General features: G+C 40.1%; 1 protein-coding gene across 7 annotated transcripts in view; it reads left to right on the top strand.

Annotated features, from left to right (window-relative positions):
* Positions 1-18,863, top strand: part of dmxl1 (Dmx like 1) — a 57,409-nt gene that overhangs the window by 36,900 nt on the left and 1,646 nt on the right. For 4 of the 7 annotated variants that reach the window (XM_078251048.1, XM_078251046.1, XM_078251047.1 and 1 more), the window contains exons 34-51: positions 1,392-1,513; positions 3,226-3,483; positions 3,892-4,094; positions 4,477-4,625; positions 4,851-4,936; positions 5,062-5,263; positions 5,882-5,999; positions 6,362-6,424; positions 8,219-8,305; positions 9,927-10,045; positions 10,785-10,953; positions 12,537-12,597; positions 12,970-13,097; positions 13,608-13,685; positions 13,877-13,968; positions 14,142-14,194; positions 14,918-15,135; positions 17,222-18,863. The exon at positions 17,222-18,863 is cut by the window's right edge and continues 1,646 nt beyond it. In XM_078251048.1, the coding sequence (XP_078107174.1) occupies positions 1,392-1,513; positions 3,226-3,483; positions 3,892-4,094; positions 4,477-4,625; positions 4,851-4,936; positions 5,062-5,263; positions 5,882-5,999; positions 6,362-6,424; positions 8,219-8,305; positions 9,927-10,045; positions 10,785-10,953; positions 12,537-12,597; positions 12,970-13,097; positions 13,608-13,685; positions 13,877-13,968; positions 14,142-14,194; positions 14,918-15,135; positions 17,222-17,455 (2,440 nt within the window). In that variant the 3' untranslated portion in view covers positions 17,456-18,863. The remainder of the gene's footprint in view (positions 1-1,391; positions 1,514-3,225; positions 3,484-3,891; positions 4,095-4,476; positions 4,626-4,850; positions 4,937-5,061; positions 5,264-5,881; positions 6,000-6,361; positions 6,425-8,218; positions 8,306-9,926; positions 10,046-10,784; positions 10,954-12,536; positions 12,598-12,969; positions 13,098-13,607; positions 13,686-13,876; positions 13,969-14,141; positions 14,195-14,917; positions 15,136-17,221) is intronic. The other 3 variants (XM_078251051.1, XM_078251050.1, XM_078251049.1) reach the window with 1 other exon arrangement.

Below are 18,863 nucleotides of genomic sequence, written 5' to 3'. Positions count from 1 at the left end.
GTTTTGATCGTGTTGAGAATGATTTATGAAGGCTGCTCTTTCTCATTCTTATTGTAAATACTTAATTTGATTTTGGAGTTTGACAGATGGGAAGAACATTGTTTATTTAAGATGCATATGTACCATAACTCCCAATCACTTTGACAACAACCCAGTTGGATGGATGGGTGAATGCGTGTGTGTTTAGCTTACAGCTGTGCTGCCATGTGAGTTCCTGCGACGGTTCTGCCAGATTGCTTGATGTTGTACAGAATCATTTTTACTTATGCTTGACCAGACTGGGACCTTTAAAGCCACAGTGCTGTGACCCCAGAGATAGAATTGCTTGTATCAACTAAATAATGTGTCATAAAGAGAGTAAAACATTCATTATTTTTTCAGAGCAAGATCTCTGAGTCTGACCTTGGTATTTAAAACCTCACACAAACATAAACGAGCACTTGGTTTCGTATCTTTCTTATCCACCATATACTTTACTCCTGCATACACACAGACCATCTACAGTATATATGATGGCTCTGTGTGATATAAACTCTCCAGGTGTGTCGCTGCACGGGTTTGATGAAATTGTACTTCTGTTTCTTCCTCATGAGTGTAAGCAAGAGAGTGTGTACATTTTTAAAAGGTATTTCAGGATGTAGGTTGCGGGGGTTGAGTGTTGCCGCCAAGCTGACAGTGTTTTGATACGTTCTGCTCTTTTCTCTCTCTGTCATCATGTTAACTTCAGTTTAATATAGTTAACAATCACATCCATATGAAGCCTAAAAGCACTAGAGGTTACTGTACTTGTACATTTGCAGTGTTGTGTGTGACATAATGGATTCAGTTTGTTGTGAGAAGTGCATTAAGTCCACAGTGACTGCCACTCCTTCTGAATCATGCTTCCTTTGACTTTTAGATTCTTTTTGATGTAGAGTCAATTTTCTTTTTGCAAAAGCTTAAAAGGGGATGTTTAAAACTAAAGAGACTCCCTCGTGCATTAAGCATCCCATATTCTCTGTAAAAACTTCCTCTGCAATAATCCAAGGTGTGTGCGTGTGTGCGCGTGTGTGTGCGTTGAAAAGCTACTTGACGTAAGAATGTGAGTACTGACGCTTTCTTCGTCACAAAGCTTTTCTTCTCTGTAACCAAGCAGCATAGATAGGTAGTTATGCAGGTAGTAGATGCAGCCCATTAGTATTTCATTTCTTGACAGAACAGAGCTTGGCAGCGGTGCCTCTTACTTAAAAAACATCATTCCAGAATTCCGAACAAGAAAAAACATGTAGATATATATTTACACCACCACGAACCTAGTATTATAAATTTCGCTTTTCAGTCCAGCATTCTATGTTTAATATGTACCCTCAGCTCGTGCTGACTCTGTGGTTGCTGTCTTTTGTCTCCCACAGCGATGTGAACCATTTCACAGGAATCGTTTATCAGAGTGTTTTGCTGTCTCAGAAGCAGCCAGTCAGAACTGTCAGCATGGATGAGTCTGTTCAGCCCAACACTTCTCCTGCACAGTGGCCAGGTAAAGAAACGAAGCATATTTTTTCATATTGTCAACAAGTAAAAGACCCTAATCAACAATGTGTTTGTCCGTTTCTCAGTCCCTACCAACTTCCCTGCCCTGTCTTGAGCTCTGAGATGAATACTCCAAGCCCGTTCATTCCTACTGAGGATGTAAATCGTTAAAAACTGGTCATGAATATATAGTTTAACTTAATAAGACCCAACAATTTCCTGAAACAGATAGGCAGTGTACTTAAAGTTGCAATATGTAATATATTTACTGTATGAAATCAAAAAGCGACCACAATATGTCATCAGATATTAGGGAAACATGCTAAGTTGAAATACTATCTTTTCTGACAACAATACTAATGCCAGTATTTTCTCCTCTGAAATTTCCGTTCCGTGACAGAATGTCTGTTTGTGTTTTGGCCTGTGCGTTGATATCAACTGCCCAGTTTGACAGCCAGGCTGGGTTGCCAGATATACCTGTAAACACGTAAACCCAGCACGCTACAGCCATGGAAGCAGCAAACAAACGAAAGGGATCAACGGAGATAGATTCTATCTGACCTGAAAAAACCTTGACATGTTTCTATACAGTTGCATGACCAGACAAGTAATAAAACCCGGGTAAATATAGGAGATGTATTTGAAAGTTGAGACAGCTTAGAGCCCAAAAGGATGCGGAGTTGGCTAATTTCCTCCTGAACAGGTAATCATTGAGCTTTTATGACTGTCAACATAGCCAGCATCTAATGTTACTACTCCGCTGCGCTGTGGAGTAATGTCTGGCTATGTGAGACAAGCGTCTAGCAACATTGAATGCTGCATTCTCAATCTGGCAACCCATGTTAACTTCGAAGTCTGGGGAGGAGGGGCCGGGGAGACGACTCTCTCCAGTATTTTGAATTTGGACTGCAGTAACCATTTCAAACGCTAGCTGTCATATCAATACAAAATATGTAATACAGGTGCTGTATTACATATTGCACACCTTTTAACATGAGTGAATGTGCATTTACTGGGAACAATTTCAGCTCTGAATTAATAAACATTTGGTGCTCTAGCGAGTTTATCTGGGATTCACTCAAAAATTTAAAAGAAATAAGCTACAGTGCTCATGTTCATTATAACATAGAAACATGTAACCCAGTGCAACGATGTGGCGCATTGATGTGTTTTTAGTAGTTATTGGACATCAATGAAGGTCTTTGGCATAGAGACCATACATCAGGGTTTGACTACATAGACATTACTTGTTAGTCGGATCAATTCATTGTTGGTTTTGATCTTTTCAAGGCCTGTCTTCGCAATATGAAAACACGAATATTGTCAGCATTTTCACAGTTGCATCATTCCTTTATCATTATCTCTCAATTATACGAGTGATCTAAGTATAGGAGAGTAAAATTCTTTGGTTTTAAAATTCATCTTTTACAAGCTCTCCTTTGCCTTTGTTTGCCGTTTCTTGTCCGGTACCTGAAACTAAGTGGGATTGGATGTTTATCCATCTTTTCAACCGTTTCCTTTTAATTAAACCTTTTAATGCATTCATCAATTAGTTGACAAATGTTTTTCTCGGTGTGTTTTGTGTGCATTTTTGTAAATTAGATACTTAATTTAGTAAGCTCAATTTACATATTAAAATGGTTCGTCAAATGCTGTTGTCTGTCTCTCTTTTGTTCTTTCTCTTTCCCTGCTGTCCTTCCCTCTCGTCCCTCTCTCCAGGTATAGCCTCTCTGATTCGCCTGTTGAGCTCAGCAGGCGAGGAGAGCCAGCCAGGCTTATCTGTGCTGCTCTGTGAGATCCTGACTGCTGTCTTCCTCAGTCTGTTTGTTCACGGCATGGCCACTCACTCTAGCAACGAGCTGTTCCGCATTGTAGCCCACCCCCTCAACAGCAAGCTTTGGGTGACCGTGTTCGGAGGAGGTGCCCGGACCCCTGTCATAGAGAAACCAAACAGCCCAACAAGAACACCCCCACTAGGTAATTATGGATTAGTTTGGCCGATCTATTTTTCTTTCTGACAGGGTCAGGGTCAGCCTGAGTAGCTGTCTCTCTGTGGGGGTTTTCTTTTGGAGGTGACCCAGTAGTTAAATCAAATCAGTGCTTCTAGATTAATTGGATTCCCGTCTGTAGGTCATAGTGAAATCCATCAACCTATTAGTGTGGGAGCTGTTTTTCTCACATCCTGTCTGTGGTACTCTCTCATGGTTGGCAGAGGACAACTGATGTAATGCAACTGTAACACCTGTTTATTTGTCAAAATGTCGGCATTTTAACTATTGTTTTAATTTTAAGAAGCTATTTCAATATTTTAAGCTGATATGGGTGTGATGGCAGCTGAAATCATAGATGCAGCAATTTAACAAACACTTTCTCTCGACACCCCAGCCTCACCGAGTGGTTCAGAAAGGAAGCCAAGGCGATTCAGGCTTCTGTCATCACGCAGTGGATCCAAGGATGAGTCTGGAGTAGAGCGGGGGTGCCCATCCAGTCCCAAGCATGACCCTGTAGTAGAACATGAAGCTATCTCCATCTTTAAAGAACGATTTGTCCCTCCAGAGCTCAGCGTTTGGGATTACTTTATCACCAAGGTAATCCAGAATATCAATCGACGACCCCAAAACAAATCTAGTAAAACATGAACCTTTCATATCCAATCCTTTTATTTCTTTTCTGAGTCGATCTGGACTGATGACTTTCATTGGGATCATGTTTCATATGCAGGGTTAAAGTATAACAGCATTAATATATTTGACCATATGGTTATAGTAAATAAAGTGGACATAAACTGGAACTGTATGATCATCTAATTACGTGAACCTGCTATAATATTCAACATATACTAAAGCTAATTGGTAGTGAATGAAAGCAACAACAAAAGTATATTTCTTTTTTTCTTCAGGTGTTTTTGTTTAGCTAAAACAGTGTGGGCCTCTGTCTTATTCATTGTTGTTGTGTTCTTGTGTATTTTAGCCTTCGCTGCCACCATCAGAAAACACAATTGAATATGACTCAGAGGAGAGCCAGGGCAGTCAAGATGAAGAGGAAGATGATGATCAATATGAAGATGTGTTTGACCCCAGCTCTCCGCAAAGAGAGCATTCAAACCACAATTCATACAGGTAATGACACAGCACTGAGTGGATATTACTGCTAAGAGTGACTCATCTTCACCTCAATTCAAGCTGCCCTGAGACCTGCATGTGTTTACAACTGTTTGTGTCTTTCCATTTACTTTTTATTCAGTCGTACTACTTCTAAATTTTCGGCATTCAGTCTTTGGACCCATTTAGAGTATTTATGTTCAAAATTGTAATCTGATTTGTAATGGCCTTTTTTCCCCTCAGTTGGTGTTTGATGCGTCTGGCAATGGTTCAGCTGGTGTTGGTCAACCTCAAGTCCTTTTACCCAATGGCAGGATATGATCTATTAGGTAATCACTAAAATACACCACACACACTGTTCTGTACGAATGTCCAGGATGTATATAAAGGCCGCCCCATTTCTCAGTGCCTGTCTTTGCTAATCTTATTGCCTTCTTGCTTCTACTTAACACAGATCTGCCTGTGGGCTCTCCTCTGTGTCACGCTGTGCTGAAGACACTGCAGCGTTGGGAGCAGCTGCTGCAGAAAAGGCTGGAGATCTTCGGGGGCCCCCCTTCCAAGTACATCTTCAACTCCCTCCAGGATGAAACAGCCACACCGGGCCCCGCCCTGCTCAGACACAAGGCTCTGTTTGAACCATCCAACACCCCGTTCAGGTACCACCATGAGCTGGGGATCAGTAAAACAAGGAAAAATAAAAATTATGAGAAGATTTAAATTAAATTAATTTCTTTTATTTAGATTGGATTTGAAATTTGCCAGCCTTAGTGTTTTTTTATGTTTTTGAAGATTTTTTTATGTATCGTGTGCGTATTCACTCAGAGCCTTAGAAAGGGTCATGTTTTTGTGTAGACAAAGCAATTGACTTTATCCTTTATGATGTCGCCTTCAGCTTTTAAACCTCATGAATTAATGATGCTGTTCATGATTGCAGTTTAGCCTGCAGCACCTGATATATCTGTACAACACATGCATACCACTAAAATGTATTTAGAAATTGTACCTCTCCATAGATTCAAAGTTTTGTCCCTCAACTGATGTGCCCCTATTGATTTCCACATGGCCCGTACAGTAGGCCCTGCAGGGATTTACTGTTCTTGGAGGACTTTACTGTATATTTGATGTGTTTTTTGATGAGTTTTCAGATCAGCACTATTGGCACAAATCAGAAATTATGTCTTCTAAAACATTTTGTTGTTGCGCACCAGTGAACTAATGCAACTGTTTTAATGAGTATTAGTGTTAATATGCAAGAGGTGGTGTGTTATTTTCAGGACTAGCCACCATTCAGCACTGCCAGAGAAGCGTCTGTGGCAGTTTTTAGTCAAGCGGGAAGAAGTTCAGGAGACTTTCATTAGAAACATCTTTACCAAGAAACGGGACACAAATGAGGTACACCATGTTTACACACTACCAACCCACTGCATGAACTCCCTTCATGTTGCACAGCTAGCATAGCCACTGAAATATGATAAAAATCCACGTCTCTTTATTTACCCGCAGGCAAACAGCATCATTATTGCTTTTACATCCCTATTGGCGCATTTGTGCTTTTTTTGTTCTGCATGCCAACCTCATGTATTATTACTACCTCAAGTTGCATGTTAATGCTTTATTATAATTATTGCACCTTGTTTGATTAGCAGCACAATAATTCAGTTTGACTGCATGGTTCATCACTGGTTGTTGTTGTCTGTTGTATGTGTTTTGTGCGTGTGTGTGACTACCCTGTGCTGCTTCCCCAATCATTAAAGTCGGGTGAGGACCAGACTGACAATATGAAATGTTCAGGAATGGAGGAGACAGGAAACTATCAGGTACTGCTGCTTCAAAGTGACTTATGGTATTGGGGTGGGATGGGCACCAAATCTCAGTACCAACATATTGTGTCTGTAGGACCAATTACTGAAAACTGTCAAAAATCTAAATTGGCACCACGTGATTTGATTAGATCCTTACACTTGTTAACTTAATCTTCGATCACGTATTGTTTTTAGAAGTGTGTGTTTATATTCAGTAAGTAAGGTTTTGGCACTGATATTTGAAAAAAATCAAACAATACCCTAGAGGTGGGACAAACATTTATAATCCTGCAAATTGAATATTTTATAAAGAAAACCATGCCATTTGCTTGTTTTTGTAGTATAGCATTATATAACTTTAATCTCTCACGTACGGCTGCATTATTGTGACATGCAGACAAAATGCAGAACATACTTTCAAATTCATGTGGTCTCAATTGATGAAAGAAAAATTTAAAACGGTACGATTGGAAACAAAGTTTACCAGCATGCTTTATAGCATGTGACAAACCAGAGCATCACTCTGAAGGTGGTGTCAATATCACACCAAAATTAAGTGTGGTGTATTGTGGAAGCTAAACCTGTAATTGAAATTCTTATATGATTAATCATTCATCCCTGCTCTCTGGTAACTCTAAACAAAAATGTGTGATGTTTTTATTAATAACAACAGTACTTCTGATTCATCAAGACCCATGAGTATACAATATTGTACTCTGTGTTCATACTTCACATCACCATACTGTAGTGTGGGCGGTACAATCGCTACAGTTGATAAGATATGAGAACATGCACATCTTGTGCCTTCTATGTGCCTCCAACAGCAGAATAGTAAATGTGGCCTGTCACATAAAATCTAAGAAACACGTGATCTTGACAGAATTACAGTACGCATATTTTCTGGACCATGAACTCTGAATGTCCCCGTCAGTGTTGATATTATTCTTGCATTTAGCTCATCTATGTGAATGTGAACAATAAATCTCAAATTGCACTGTACACTGATGCTTCATAGAGGTTTCTAATCTTCTGGCTCTCACTGTGAAAGCCGCCACATTTTACTGTAGCTACTTCATTTGGCTCTGTTAATTAACCTAGTGTCTCTAAGGATAAGCCACAGTATGGAGCTGAATAGCTTCTGATTAATGGGCCCAACACTGTCGCAATGAATCTGCGCCCCCACAGGCATTATGTGCTCGGCGAAAATGGCAAACCACCATTTTTAGATTTTTGCAAGTCAAGTTTTACTTTATTCCATCTGACAGAAAAAGACATGGTCTTTTCCCCTCGAATAAATGCAGTAAAGACTTTAATTCAATCTCATGCTCAAGGGATGCCTCTCATTTTGAGTAACATAACAATGTTACATCTCTATACAATATGCATAGCTACAGTGTAGCCTACTCTGCTACATGTAGGACCTCTATGGTACATGCTTGGTCTCATTGCTCTAGGGTTGTTGTGCTCATGCTATCTAATGGCACTAACCCAGTTATGTGGTTAACAGGGTGGCCTGATGCATCTAACATGCCCTCTCCTAACCTCTAAAGGCAAGACAAACAAACACATAAACATAGAGTGCACATATTACACAGTATAAAAACAAAGAGTGTGCCATGGCTCTCTTATGGCATCAGCTCTGTTATCTTCTACAGCAAATAATTTGACATTGGTTCTGTAGCACGTAAGGAAATGTACTGGGTCTGAAGTATTGGCTGTTATTTGTCTGCAGAAAATGTTTTTCCAACGTTTCAACTATAATGATTGAATCTCCATGGTGGTGATTTGTGTGTTCGTTCTTCTGTGCAGACTGAGACGGATCTGGGCTCCCCCGGAGGAAAGGCACGCATCATCCACAAGGAATCCGACATCATCACAGCCTTTGCCATCAACAAGGTACAACTCTTTTACACAGATGTCACCGAACAACACAAAATCATCTGGAAAAAAAAAGCATAGTGTGTTTCCAACCAAGGACTTCATTGGTTTGTCAATTTATCTGGCCAATGCTGCTCTTTTTATTTAAACCTCCAAATGTCCACCTCCAGTATAATGTATAGGATTTAATTTGTTTGGTAATGTAATAATTAATAAGTACTATGGAAGCCAATGAGCTAATCTATGTATTGAAGTTATTTTAGTTTTCCCTCTGTTACTGAGAAATTAAATGCATAGACATATCACATAGGTTTCTTTATTTTCCAAAAAACATTCCAATCTTACTTTTATCTGTTTAAAAACTGCAAACAAGAAAAACTGAGCAGCAAAAATAAACCGTTTAATCTACGGAAAGTGTCATTTAACCTTCTGTGGGAGTTGATTAATTAACCATTTATTGTGAAGCACACATGTAGCTAGAAAACTCAACTTCAGAGATTTTCTTTTAAAACTTTTCAAAGCTGCTCTAATCAATATTTTTATACTTACAGTGGGTCAAAGGTCTATCAATTATAGAAGGGGTTGCTTGTTGTGACAAACCCACAGAGAAAAGCTCTAAGGAACAATTTAGCGTCTTTCAGTTCATTGTTTTGGTTTTTCGGATCGCTTTACTGTTTTGGTTCAAGTTAACCACGCTCATCAACCTCTTTTCCAGCTGGAGCTGTTTTTAGTGAAACATCTCATATAAACCTGCTGTACACTATCTGCCCTGCACCGAACGGCTGACGGACAAAGTTAAAGACTAGCTTTTGTACATAGTGGAGCATTTAGCAGCTAAAGAGCCAGATAATTCCCTCAGGAGTCTGTAGAGACCAACAACTTAGCTAAAATCAGAGTGAATATTGGACTAAACACAAGCCTGAAAATGAAATAAATGTTATTGTAGCTCTGTGCTGCTTGATGTGTAAATTGACAGCGTTTTCCATTTTAATTTCATAAGGTGATAATATGTCAGGGTTGTGTTTCCCCTAGTAGCAAGAAAAACAAATCGGGTAATACTGCCTTAAGTAGTTTTAGCCCAGCAGTGCATGGTAACAATGCTTTCTAGTATGGTTAAACAGATGTACCACTAGCCAAATAAAATGTGTAGTAGTCTGAATTTCAAGTTTTAAACTGTGGTGAGAAACAGAATTTTAATGAACTCATGTCATTAGCTTCACTTTGACCAACCGATTCAGAGCACACAATTTAAATTCAAAATGAATATTAAATTATTTTGGCCAGTGGCACAACTCTTACACCATATCCTAGCCCCTTTGATTTAGTTGAGCCCGTGTTTTCTTTGTTAGGAAGAGGTTCACACTGTGATACTCTTGAGTGTAGCTTTTTTTTATTTAAAGGGAAGCAGTGGTGCTGGCGATTAAAGGAAGGTGCACCTCAGGTCATCATTAGAAGCAAAAAGTTGAATGGTTTTGGGACCTCAGGCAGAATAGAGTTGGAAAAAGTCTTGATCTCACTCTTGTGGACATTCTTGTCCAATTTTGGACACACATTAAGCCTCACCCTATTTTCCTCACACTCATCCTCTCTGTCACCTGCCTCTCCATTTCCCCACTTCCTGTCTCTGTCTGTCTCCCAGGCAAATCGTAATTGTTTAGTCATGGCCTCCACCCATGACATTCAGGAGTTGGATGTGTCATCCATCTTGGCCACACAGATCTTGACATGGATCGATGATGATGACGCCGAAGCCAAAGGGTAGGAGAACTGTGTGTGTATGTATGCCAAATGTCTTTCATATTGGAGATAATGATCACATACATTAGTTGGCAGGGGGAGGTGTGTGTGTGTGTGTTTAGTCTTATTGTAGTAAAATAATAAGGGGGAAGGGACATGACTACTGGTAACCAAGCAAGAGGGTAATGCACACATACATGTCAAGTCAAACACTACAAGTGTGTGTGTGTGTGTGTGTGTGTGTGTGTGTGTGTGTGTGTGTGCGCACACACGCGCATTATGTTCTTGTTTAGGCCAATGGCTGTAAGAGTTCATCCAGAGTAACATCAACTCACTTTTCACCTTCATACCAAAAGAGCTCAATTGAGTGTGGGCGTGGGACAATGTGATTGGTTCAGTAATGATTGTGTAGGCAGTGTATATGCATCTGCATTGTGTGTCTATGTTTGGATGTGCAGCATAGTCTATATGTATTTGTGAATGGCCGCTCCTTTATGAGATATTATTACAATTCAGAGCAGGGTCGCTTTTTGTCAGTATGCGTTGTTATCATTGTCCTGCATATCTGTTGTAGTGTCTCTATAAATGCACACAGTACTAACAAAAAAACTTTCTCTGAACTGATCACACAGAGATGACATTGATATGAATCTTTTTTAACTATGGTATTTTCCCAAACTTTTGGAGTATTCCCTTGAAGATTTAACTGTTACTGTCATGTAAATACATAACATACCTAATTATCATTCTGTCTCTGTAGTGCTTGTAGTGATGACTTCCTGGTGGTTCATGCACGTGATGACTTTACCGCCCTCCACGGCACCACACCATACACTCACAGTAGCCCCGGCACACCCATCAACATGCCATGGCTGGGAGGAGTGCAGACAGGCCGGGGTGCAGCTGTGGTGAGATCTAAACCTGAAGTTGTATGTGATTATATTACCCGAGCCATTCGTCTGCCCCACACCTCTTTAACGGCTTTATTGTTTCTGATCTGTCTTAGTTTAAAGGGCCATGCGAGCTGTTTGACTTTTTTTTCGGCCATTAACTGCAAATTGTTTATACTTCATACACATAGCTGACAGCCATTTACATAAAGATAGCTGTTACTTGCAGCCCTAATGTTTTGGTTTCCTACCTTAATCTGTGTACAGTACAGTAAGTCTTAAAATTTGCATGGGATAGTTAATCTATCACAGTGAACATGTCACCGTTATTGCTGTTTTAATTTTTATTATAGTTTTATACTTTGTTTTTTTAGATTTTTGAAGTTTCTTGCATTAAAAAAAAGATTGCTGTTCAGCAGCCAAGTCTCAAATGTTTGTTGAGATGATAAAATAACAGTCAAAAACTGAAGCAGGATCACTGTTCACTGGATTACCTAAGTGGTAAATTGTTGTCTTGAAGTTTGGAAATGAATCTAAACACTGATAATACGCTTTGGTCAATCATAGTCAGCTGTAATATCAAGTCAACACAGTTTGTCGTTCCACTAAACCTCAAAGGACCAGCAGTATATACAGTATACAGTGATTGCCACGGGTTTAACATACTCTTCACTGCTTCTCTGGAGTTAATTGATGTTGTCTGTTGCTCTGGATCTGCCCTTCATGGTTCTCAAGGCAAAATCCTCAAAGCAGTTTAAATGACTTTAATTAATAATGTATCTTGGTTCAGGCTCAGTTTGCCAAAAGCAGCAGTGGCTGCTAACGTTAGCTTCCCTCATTGACTTACAAAGGAACAAAGATGTCGCTGACTGCTAGAGCCCAAACCTTTATACGTTTTATGTTTTTTTAATGGAAAAGTCTGTAAAAGCTGTTTTACTGAACAGATTATGTTGGTGTTAGCAGTGCGGCGGGAGATAGACTTTATTCTGGTGGTAGCGGTGTCTTTGAATCAGTTCAGTTGTGAGTCATGGACAGTAAGAGCCAATTTGCATCGTAATTATTTTACTAACCAGTCAGGCAGTGTGCTCAAGGTTGGAGCAGAATACATTTAAATAAAATCTTTGCCAGACATTGCTGTTAATGTCTGCTTCTCTGGGCCACCAGTCATAATACAGGACAGGAAATAGTAATTGAGCTACAATATATTAAGACAATTTATTCTATATGCTGATAGAGCAACCAGCAGTGTATGCTGTAACTTAAATGCAGCATCAAATATGTACTTTGGCATAATGATTAAGAGTTACATTTTTTTCTGACCTTTAAGTGGATTTTAACTATAGATGAGTCCCTTTCAGACTTGCACCTCGTTACGTAAATGTTATGGCGCTTTTCACATTCACATAAAGGTGAATGGCAATCTATTAGTAGCAAGCCATTAACAGATAGAAAAAAGACAGCAATGAATGTATATGTGTGAAAAAGGCTTTAGAATAGTGTTAATATTGTTTAACTGTTTACTGTCACATAGTGCCCTGATGTAAAGAATTTACCATAATAAAGTTCTGCATTGTTTTCTGCTAATTATCTTCTTCTCCTCCTCGTCACTTTTCTTCTCCCAGATGATCAAGAGAAATATCAACAATGTGAGAAGAATGACCTCCCATCCCACACTGCCTTACTGTAAGTACAACTCTTGATGTGTCTGTCAGTAGAATAGAAGAGTATCCGCTTCTTAAATGTGCCATAAAGATATCATATTTCTCGTGTGAAAAAAGGGGGATGATTACATTACCCCAAAAGTTCCTCATATGTAGATATTTAGCAAGTGGCAAAGTTTTCTGGTCCCAGTTGATTTAGAAAAGGCTGAGTGAGCCCTACTTGTATTTTCCACTGCAGGTGGGTATTCACTGTGAGGTGTTATAAACAGTTTACTCCATCAGTTATAAAGTAGAAGATTTTGGTAGCAAAGAAATGCCCAAACCTCATGTTGACCAGAATGCTCATGGAGATGCAAGAAAAGGAGCTGATGGCACTTTTTTTTCTGTTTTTCAGACCTGACAGGAGCTCAGGATGGTAGCGTTAGGATGTTTGAGTGGGGTCACTCCCAGCAGATCATCTGCTTCAGAAGTCCAGGCAACTCCAGAGTCACCAGAATACGATTCAACCACCAGGGAAACAAGGTTACAAACACCCACTCGTAATATCAACTGTAAAATTAAACAGTTTGAGTAGCTAACTACCACGATCCATTATGATGTGAGCCTGTCAGATTCAGCTACATTTTCACACTTTACCATTCAGGCATGAACCACACTGGGGAGTTTGGCTCAAGCACATTTTGTTCTCCAGCTGAGTGATTCAACTGCTCTGAACTCAGGCTCTCGCCTCAAGCTAATAACTTTCTCAGATGGTGCCTCTTCTGTGCCAGTACCATCTTATCTGCCCGTTCTGGCCAAAAGAGTGAAATATGCTTTGAAAAAAAATTGGAAAGAGAGGACAAGCAGAGCACTTGATTTTAGTTATGTAAGTGGTGCTTGAACTTATGAGGCTGTTGACGTGTTTTGGAAGATAATTTGAGAACAATCTGAAACACCAGGAGGGAGAGAAGGTTCTCAATGGGTGGGCAAACACAGCAGGAAACCAGACTTCAGCAAAGTCTAATATCTGCTCTCTCTGATTGTTTTGTGTAGTTCGGTATCGTCGATGCTGATGGAGGTTTGAGTCTCTGGCAGACCAACACAAGTGGGAATGCACCTAAACCATACCTCGTAAGAAACTCACTGAGCTGATCAATGTGCTACCTTTTATTTTTCTGACATGTTTGTTTTTAGTTGTGTCTGTCTAGACGTTCTTAGTGTCCTCCTGCTTTCTTCCTGTCATTCTCATTTTTGTTTTTTCTTCTCCTGCTTCTATATTACTGTCACTATTACTAACCGTCTTCTTTGTTTCTCTCTGCCAGACGTTGCAGTGCCACAACAAGACAGCTAACGACTTTGTCTTTGTGGGCTCCTCCTCCCTCATTGCCACTGCAGGTCTTTCAACAGACAACAGGTATGAGAGTTGGATGGAGAATTTTTGTCTCCAGTCGTCTTGAAAAATTGACCTCCCAATTTAATTCTAACTGCTAATTAAATGCTGAATATTTTCCATTTAGCTCCACTGTTCTGTGTCCAACAGTGAAATGTGGGAATGGATAGTCATTTGGTCATTCTTTGATTCCACAGGAATGTGTGTCTATGGGACACTCTGGTGACTCCTGCGAACAGCCTTGTACATGGTAAGATGCAGCACAACGGCCTCTTTTAGGAATCAGCTGGGCAATCTGCAAACATTTTGATAATCATTTTTTCCAAGCAAAAATACCCCAAAATCTCTCTTTCCAGCCTCTTAAATGTGAAAATGTGCTTTTATTATTTAAGTATTCCATAATATTAAACTGTGTTTTGGGGTTTTGGACTGTTGGTGGAACAAAACAAACAATTTAAAGACGTCTGCATGGACTGATGGGCATTTTATTTGCTATTTCGGACATTTTATTGACCAAACAGTTAATCAATTAATCAAGTAAATACATGGCAGATTAAATGATCATTAAAATAAGCATAATAGTCCTAATGTAACATGTTTATGTACAAAATAGCAGATGAAGAAAGAGACAACTACTTTTGTAATACAAATTGTTGTGGCATTTTTGCCTTTTATTAGATCGTCTGTAGTTTAGAGCAGACGGGAAATGAGTGAAGAGAGATGACGACCCCGGCAAGATCTGTGCATGATTAACTGATCATTTGAGAACATTATTTAATAGTGAAAATAATTGTAGACTGAAGCCATATATGTTACATGCTATATGTGTTATACATCACCATATTTTTTCCCTCTCTGTCCTCCTGTTTTTATTTCCATCCCTAATGCTTCTCTCAATTCTATCCCATTCCCTCCGATTCATCCAACTTATTCTCCTCGATATCCCATCCTTCCCCTTTCTTTCTCTCCTCAGCTTTCTGCTGCCACGAATCCGGAGCTACGGTGCTCTTGATGGCCTCCAGGCAGCAGCTGCTTATCACCGGTGGGAGGAAGGGCTGGATTAGTGTCCTGGAGCTCGCCCACAAGCACCAGCGTCAGAGCTTCCAGGCCCACGACTCGCCGGTCAAAGCGCTGGCTGTCGATCCGACTGAGGACTGCTTTATCAGTGGATCAGCTGAGGGCAACATCAAGGTATTTTGACTGGTTAATTGATGCAATTAAAAACATTTCTATTGAATAAATATGACATTCTTTGGGGGGAGTATTCCATGGAGGTGGGGGGGGGTGTCAGGCAGTTTGATTCATTTTTTTATTTTTTATTTTTTTTTAAATATAAGAATATTTATTGCCATGTGTTGATGGCTTTCAAGCTCAGGTGCAGGTAGAAGCCAGACACTTTTCTCTGTTAGAGACTCGAATTTGAAGCCAGACTTTTTTTTCACAAAGTTCACATGAGATCTTCACTGGAAACAGTGATTCTAAAAATGTGGATTATGAAAGTTAACCTGTACCTGACAGAACCGTCCTGCAGGGCGCTTGGCCCCCAGGTGTGAATGTGTCAACCTCTCCTCCACATCATCAGAAGACTGTTGCATGTATCCATGGAGACAGGGGGCCCTGTCAAAGTCATTCGAAACCAATGTCACCCTTATGATTAACCACCTGCTCAGGAAAATGGAGTGAATGATGGAGAGCAAAGTGTCTAGAGGCCAAAGCGAGGTGACATGGGAAAAGGCAAAGGAAAGCGTCTTCAGCTAATATATTTCCAGAGACGGCAGGTTTTTCATCTTTTTGAGCTGAGCAGCTGTCACTCCAAGGATGAAGCCACTGCGTCACACAGATGGTGTGATGCATATCTGCTTGAAATTTAAATGGCTTTCATTCTGGATAATTGCTCACTAAAACCTCCAAAGCTGCGTGTGATGTTACTTATCTCAAGCCATTAATTGTATATTGGCTGATTGAAAATTTTACATGTGTGAGCTGCAATTTTATAAGCTTTTAAAGTGTTTGATGAGAGTCCATGGAAGTGGAAGATTAACTAATTGGTATAGTCTATGAAACACCTTATCAAATAATAAAGCTCCCAGGCTGGGAATACAAATCAAACAATGCAAGTTGCTCAGAGCTAAGATGTAAATCTTTGAAAACAGGTCACTAATGTATAGTTTCATTTTTTTAAAGGCTAAACAGGAGTAAATGGTGTATTTGTTTGGGACTATTTTCCACGGTGGTACCAGAGAGTTTGTGTATACTTTATGACTGTATGGGATCAAATATCAAGATACTACCGACAAGATGTACGTTCCACCTGGTCATAAAATCCATAACAATCGTGAATCGAACATAAAGGAATTATCCCGCTTACACAATGGCCACTTACCAACAAAAAGCCACATGTAATCAAATCAAAAAATAAAATGTTAATTTACTTATGTGACAAACTTTTAATCCTTTTTTTCAGTTTTTAGCATCATCAGATAACACTACTTCCTGAGACTCAGAATGTAGACTGTTTGCTAGGCAACATCAAGCTAAACAGGAAGGGGTTCATTAGAAGTGTTTCTTTAACATTAGTCTTGAACATGCTTAACTTTTAAGAATAGAGAACACCGCTTCATCCTGATGTGTAATTCAAACTGTTATGTTTAAATGACATAACATTACATAGCGCTGCTCTGTCGTCTCATCTCTCTTCTTTCTGTTCAGTTTTGTTGACATTTATCTTTCCGGCGGTCCTCTCCTTTCACTGCAGCTGTCCCTGAGACCTGCAGGCTACAAGCTTCACCACAGCTAACATGAATTCCTGATGTCCTCTCTTTCCTCCTCCTGTCTTTACTTATTTTATTGGTTACACAAATAACCCTAGTGCAAAGCTCTTTGGCTCGCTGCCTCACTGTTGCTGCTTTAACCAACTATTAACAACTTGGGCATTCATTTATAAGTGCAAACACCTGCGTAATAGGTGTCTGATCATACTGTCCGGTAACTAAACGTTAATCCACACCTTCCAGCCAATCCTAATCAATCATTTTCAGTGGGCATGGTAGAACTTCAAATAAACTACAGTGCCCACATCCATTGGAATCATAGAGGAATGAGCTATACCAGGCTTTGCATACAATACTTGTTAGTAGGATTCATTGTTGGTTTTGGTCTTTTCTTGGTATTTGTTGACAAAAATACAGACGTAATCTTTAATACGCTGCATTGTTTAAAAGAACCTCTATGCTGTCTCTTCAGTTCATAAACTCCCCTTCTTCCCTGCACTCCCCAGATCTGGAGCCTGGCCACACAGTGTCTGCTCTACACCTTTCCCAATGAACACGCTCGCCAGTCCATGTTCAGGAACCTCGGCACGGGTGTCATGCAGATCGAGGTGGGACCGTCCAATCACATCTTCTCCTGCGGCGCCGACGGAACCATGAAGATGAGGTGCCTCCCCAACCGCTTCAGTGTCGTCAACAACAACCATGGCAACCTCAAGAACGATGTCAAGTTCATCGTATAGACAAATAAGGCGTTAAAGCGATTTAACTGAGTAATGTGAAGTTGCCAGCACTACTGCTGTGGAAATACCTTAATGGACCTGGAACAGTGGGTGTCATGCCGTGACAGAACAATGATGTCAAGTATTACCAGTGTACCAGTATTAACCAGTGTAAATGAAGAATGGCTTTCATGACAAAACAAGGTGGGACAATCATAGGATTTACAGACTCTCACATGGTGAGATCCAGTGAGTCGTCTGATCCAGGGGCCAAAGAGTGAGACGATCACATCTGTCTCTTTGTGTGGTACATGAACCCAAGCCGACCAATCGCAGGAGCCTCTACAAGTGTTTTAAACTGTAGTAGAAGTTTAAATGGGCACAGGGTAACAACCGAGGGCACAGTTAATCAGAATAAACTGAACAGGAGACAAAAACCCAGCTGCAGATTCTCCAAAACAGTTCCACCTCAGGAGGACTGAACAGCACATGGAGAGCCTTTTTTGCACGGAAGGTGAAGCTGAAGGAGCAAGAGGGACTGAGTCTCAGACTGTGAAGAGTCTAATGCTGCAGCATTGTTCTTCTTATACAGTATTACCATATCTATTAGTTTATATTAGTAAATCAGTCATGGTAGTGGAAGCAGTGTTCAGGTAGACTGTGTATGAAGTGCTATCGTACAGGGGCGGTAAGTGATCCTTTCAGGGGTTTGAACGTCCTCACAAGACCACTTCGCACAATGCAGTAAGGCCAGTGGACAGCATACAAAGCACATATACAGTCACAAGAATTCCCGGCGCATTCTGGTGCTCCATATACATTTTTAAACACCGATTAGCCAGCTTGGTTGGACAAGCAGTGGACCAGGCGTTTGTTCATGATCAATCCACACTTCATCGCAGGATGTTTCATATTACTATTATCATTTTCACATTTAAATTTTTTTTTAGTTGTTTGGCTGACGCACTTTTCCAGCCTGACTTTAAACGAGCACAGGAAACAAATTTTATAACACGTCTCGTAAGGCACTAACTATGCAAATGCATTCTCTGGCAGAAACGATGAGATGATCGATACCTCTCATGTTAGTCTCTTGAATGTACGGCTACAGCCAGCAGATGGTTAGCTTAGCTCCAAGACTGGAGACCGTCTTTGAGCTAAGCTAACCATCTTAGCTCAAAGACTAAGCTTGTTGTATCTTGTTTGTTTAAGTCGTACAAATACAGAGTTTTTTTGTCCCGATTAAACAATCAATATATAACAAGTTTTAGAAGATTTTTCTACCGTTGGTCAGAGCCAAGCTAACGTTAGCCGTTTGCTTGTTTCCAGTCTAAGCTAAGCCGACCGGCTGCTTGCTAAAGCTTCATATTTATCAGGCAGATATGAAAGTGGTGTAAATCCTCTCATCTAGCGTTGACTCTCCGCAAGA

The sequence above is a fragment of the Sander vitreus genome, chromosome 5, assembly GCF_031162955.1.
Source record: "Sander vitreus isolate 19-12246 chromosome 5, sanVit1, whole genome shotgun sequence".
NCBI classification, from domain to species: domain Eukaryota; kingdom Metazoa; phylum Chordata; class Actinopteri; order Perciformes; family Percidae; genus Sander; species Sander vitreus.
Note: the sequence above shows the minus strand (reverse complement) of the source record. Positions and strands in the feature narration are given on the sequence as shown.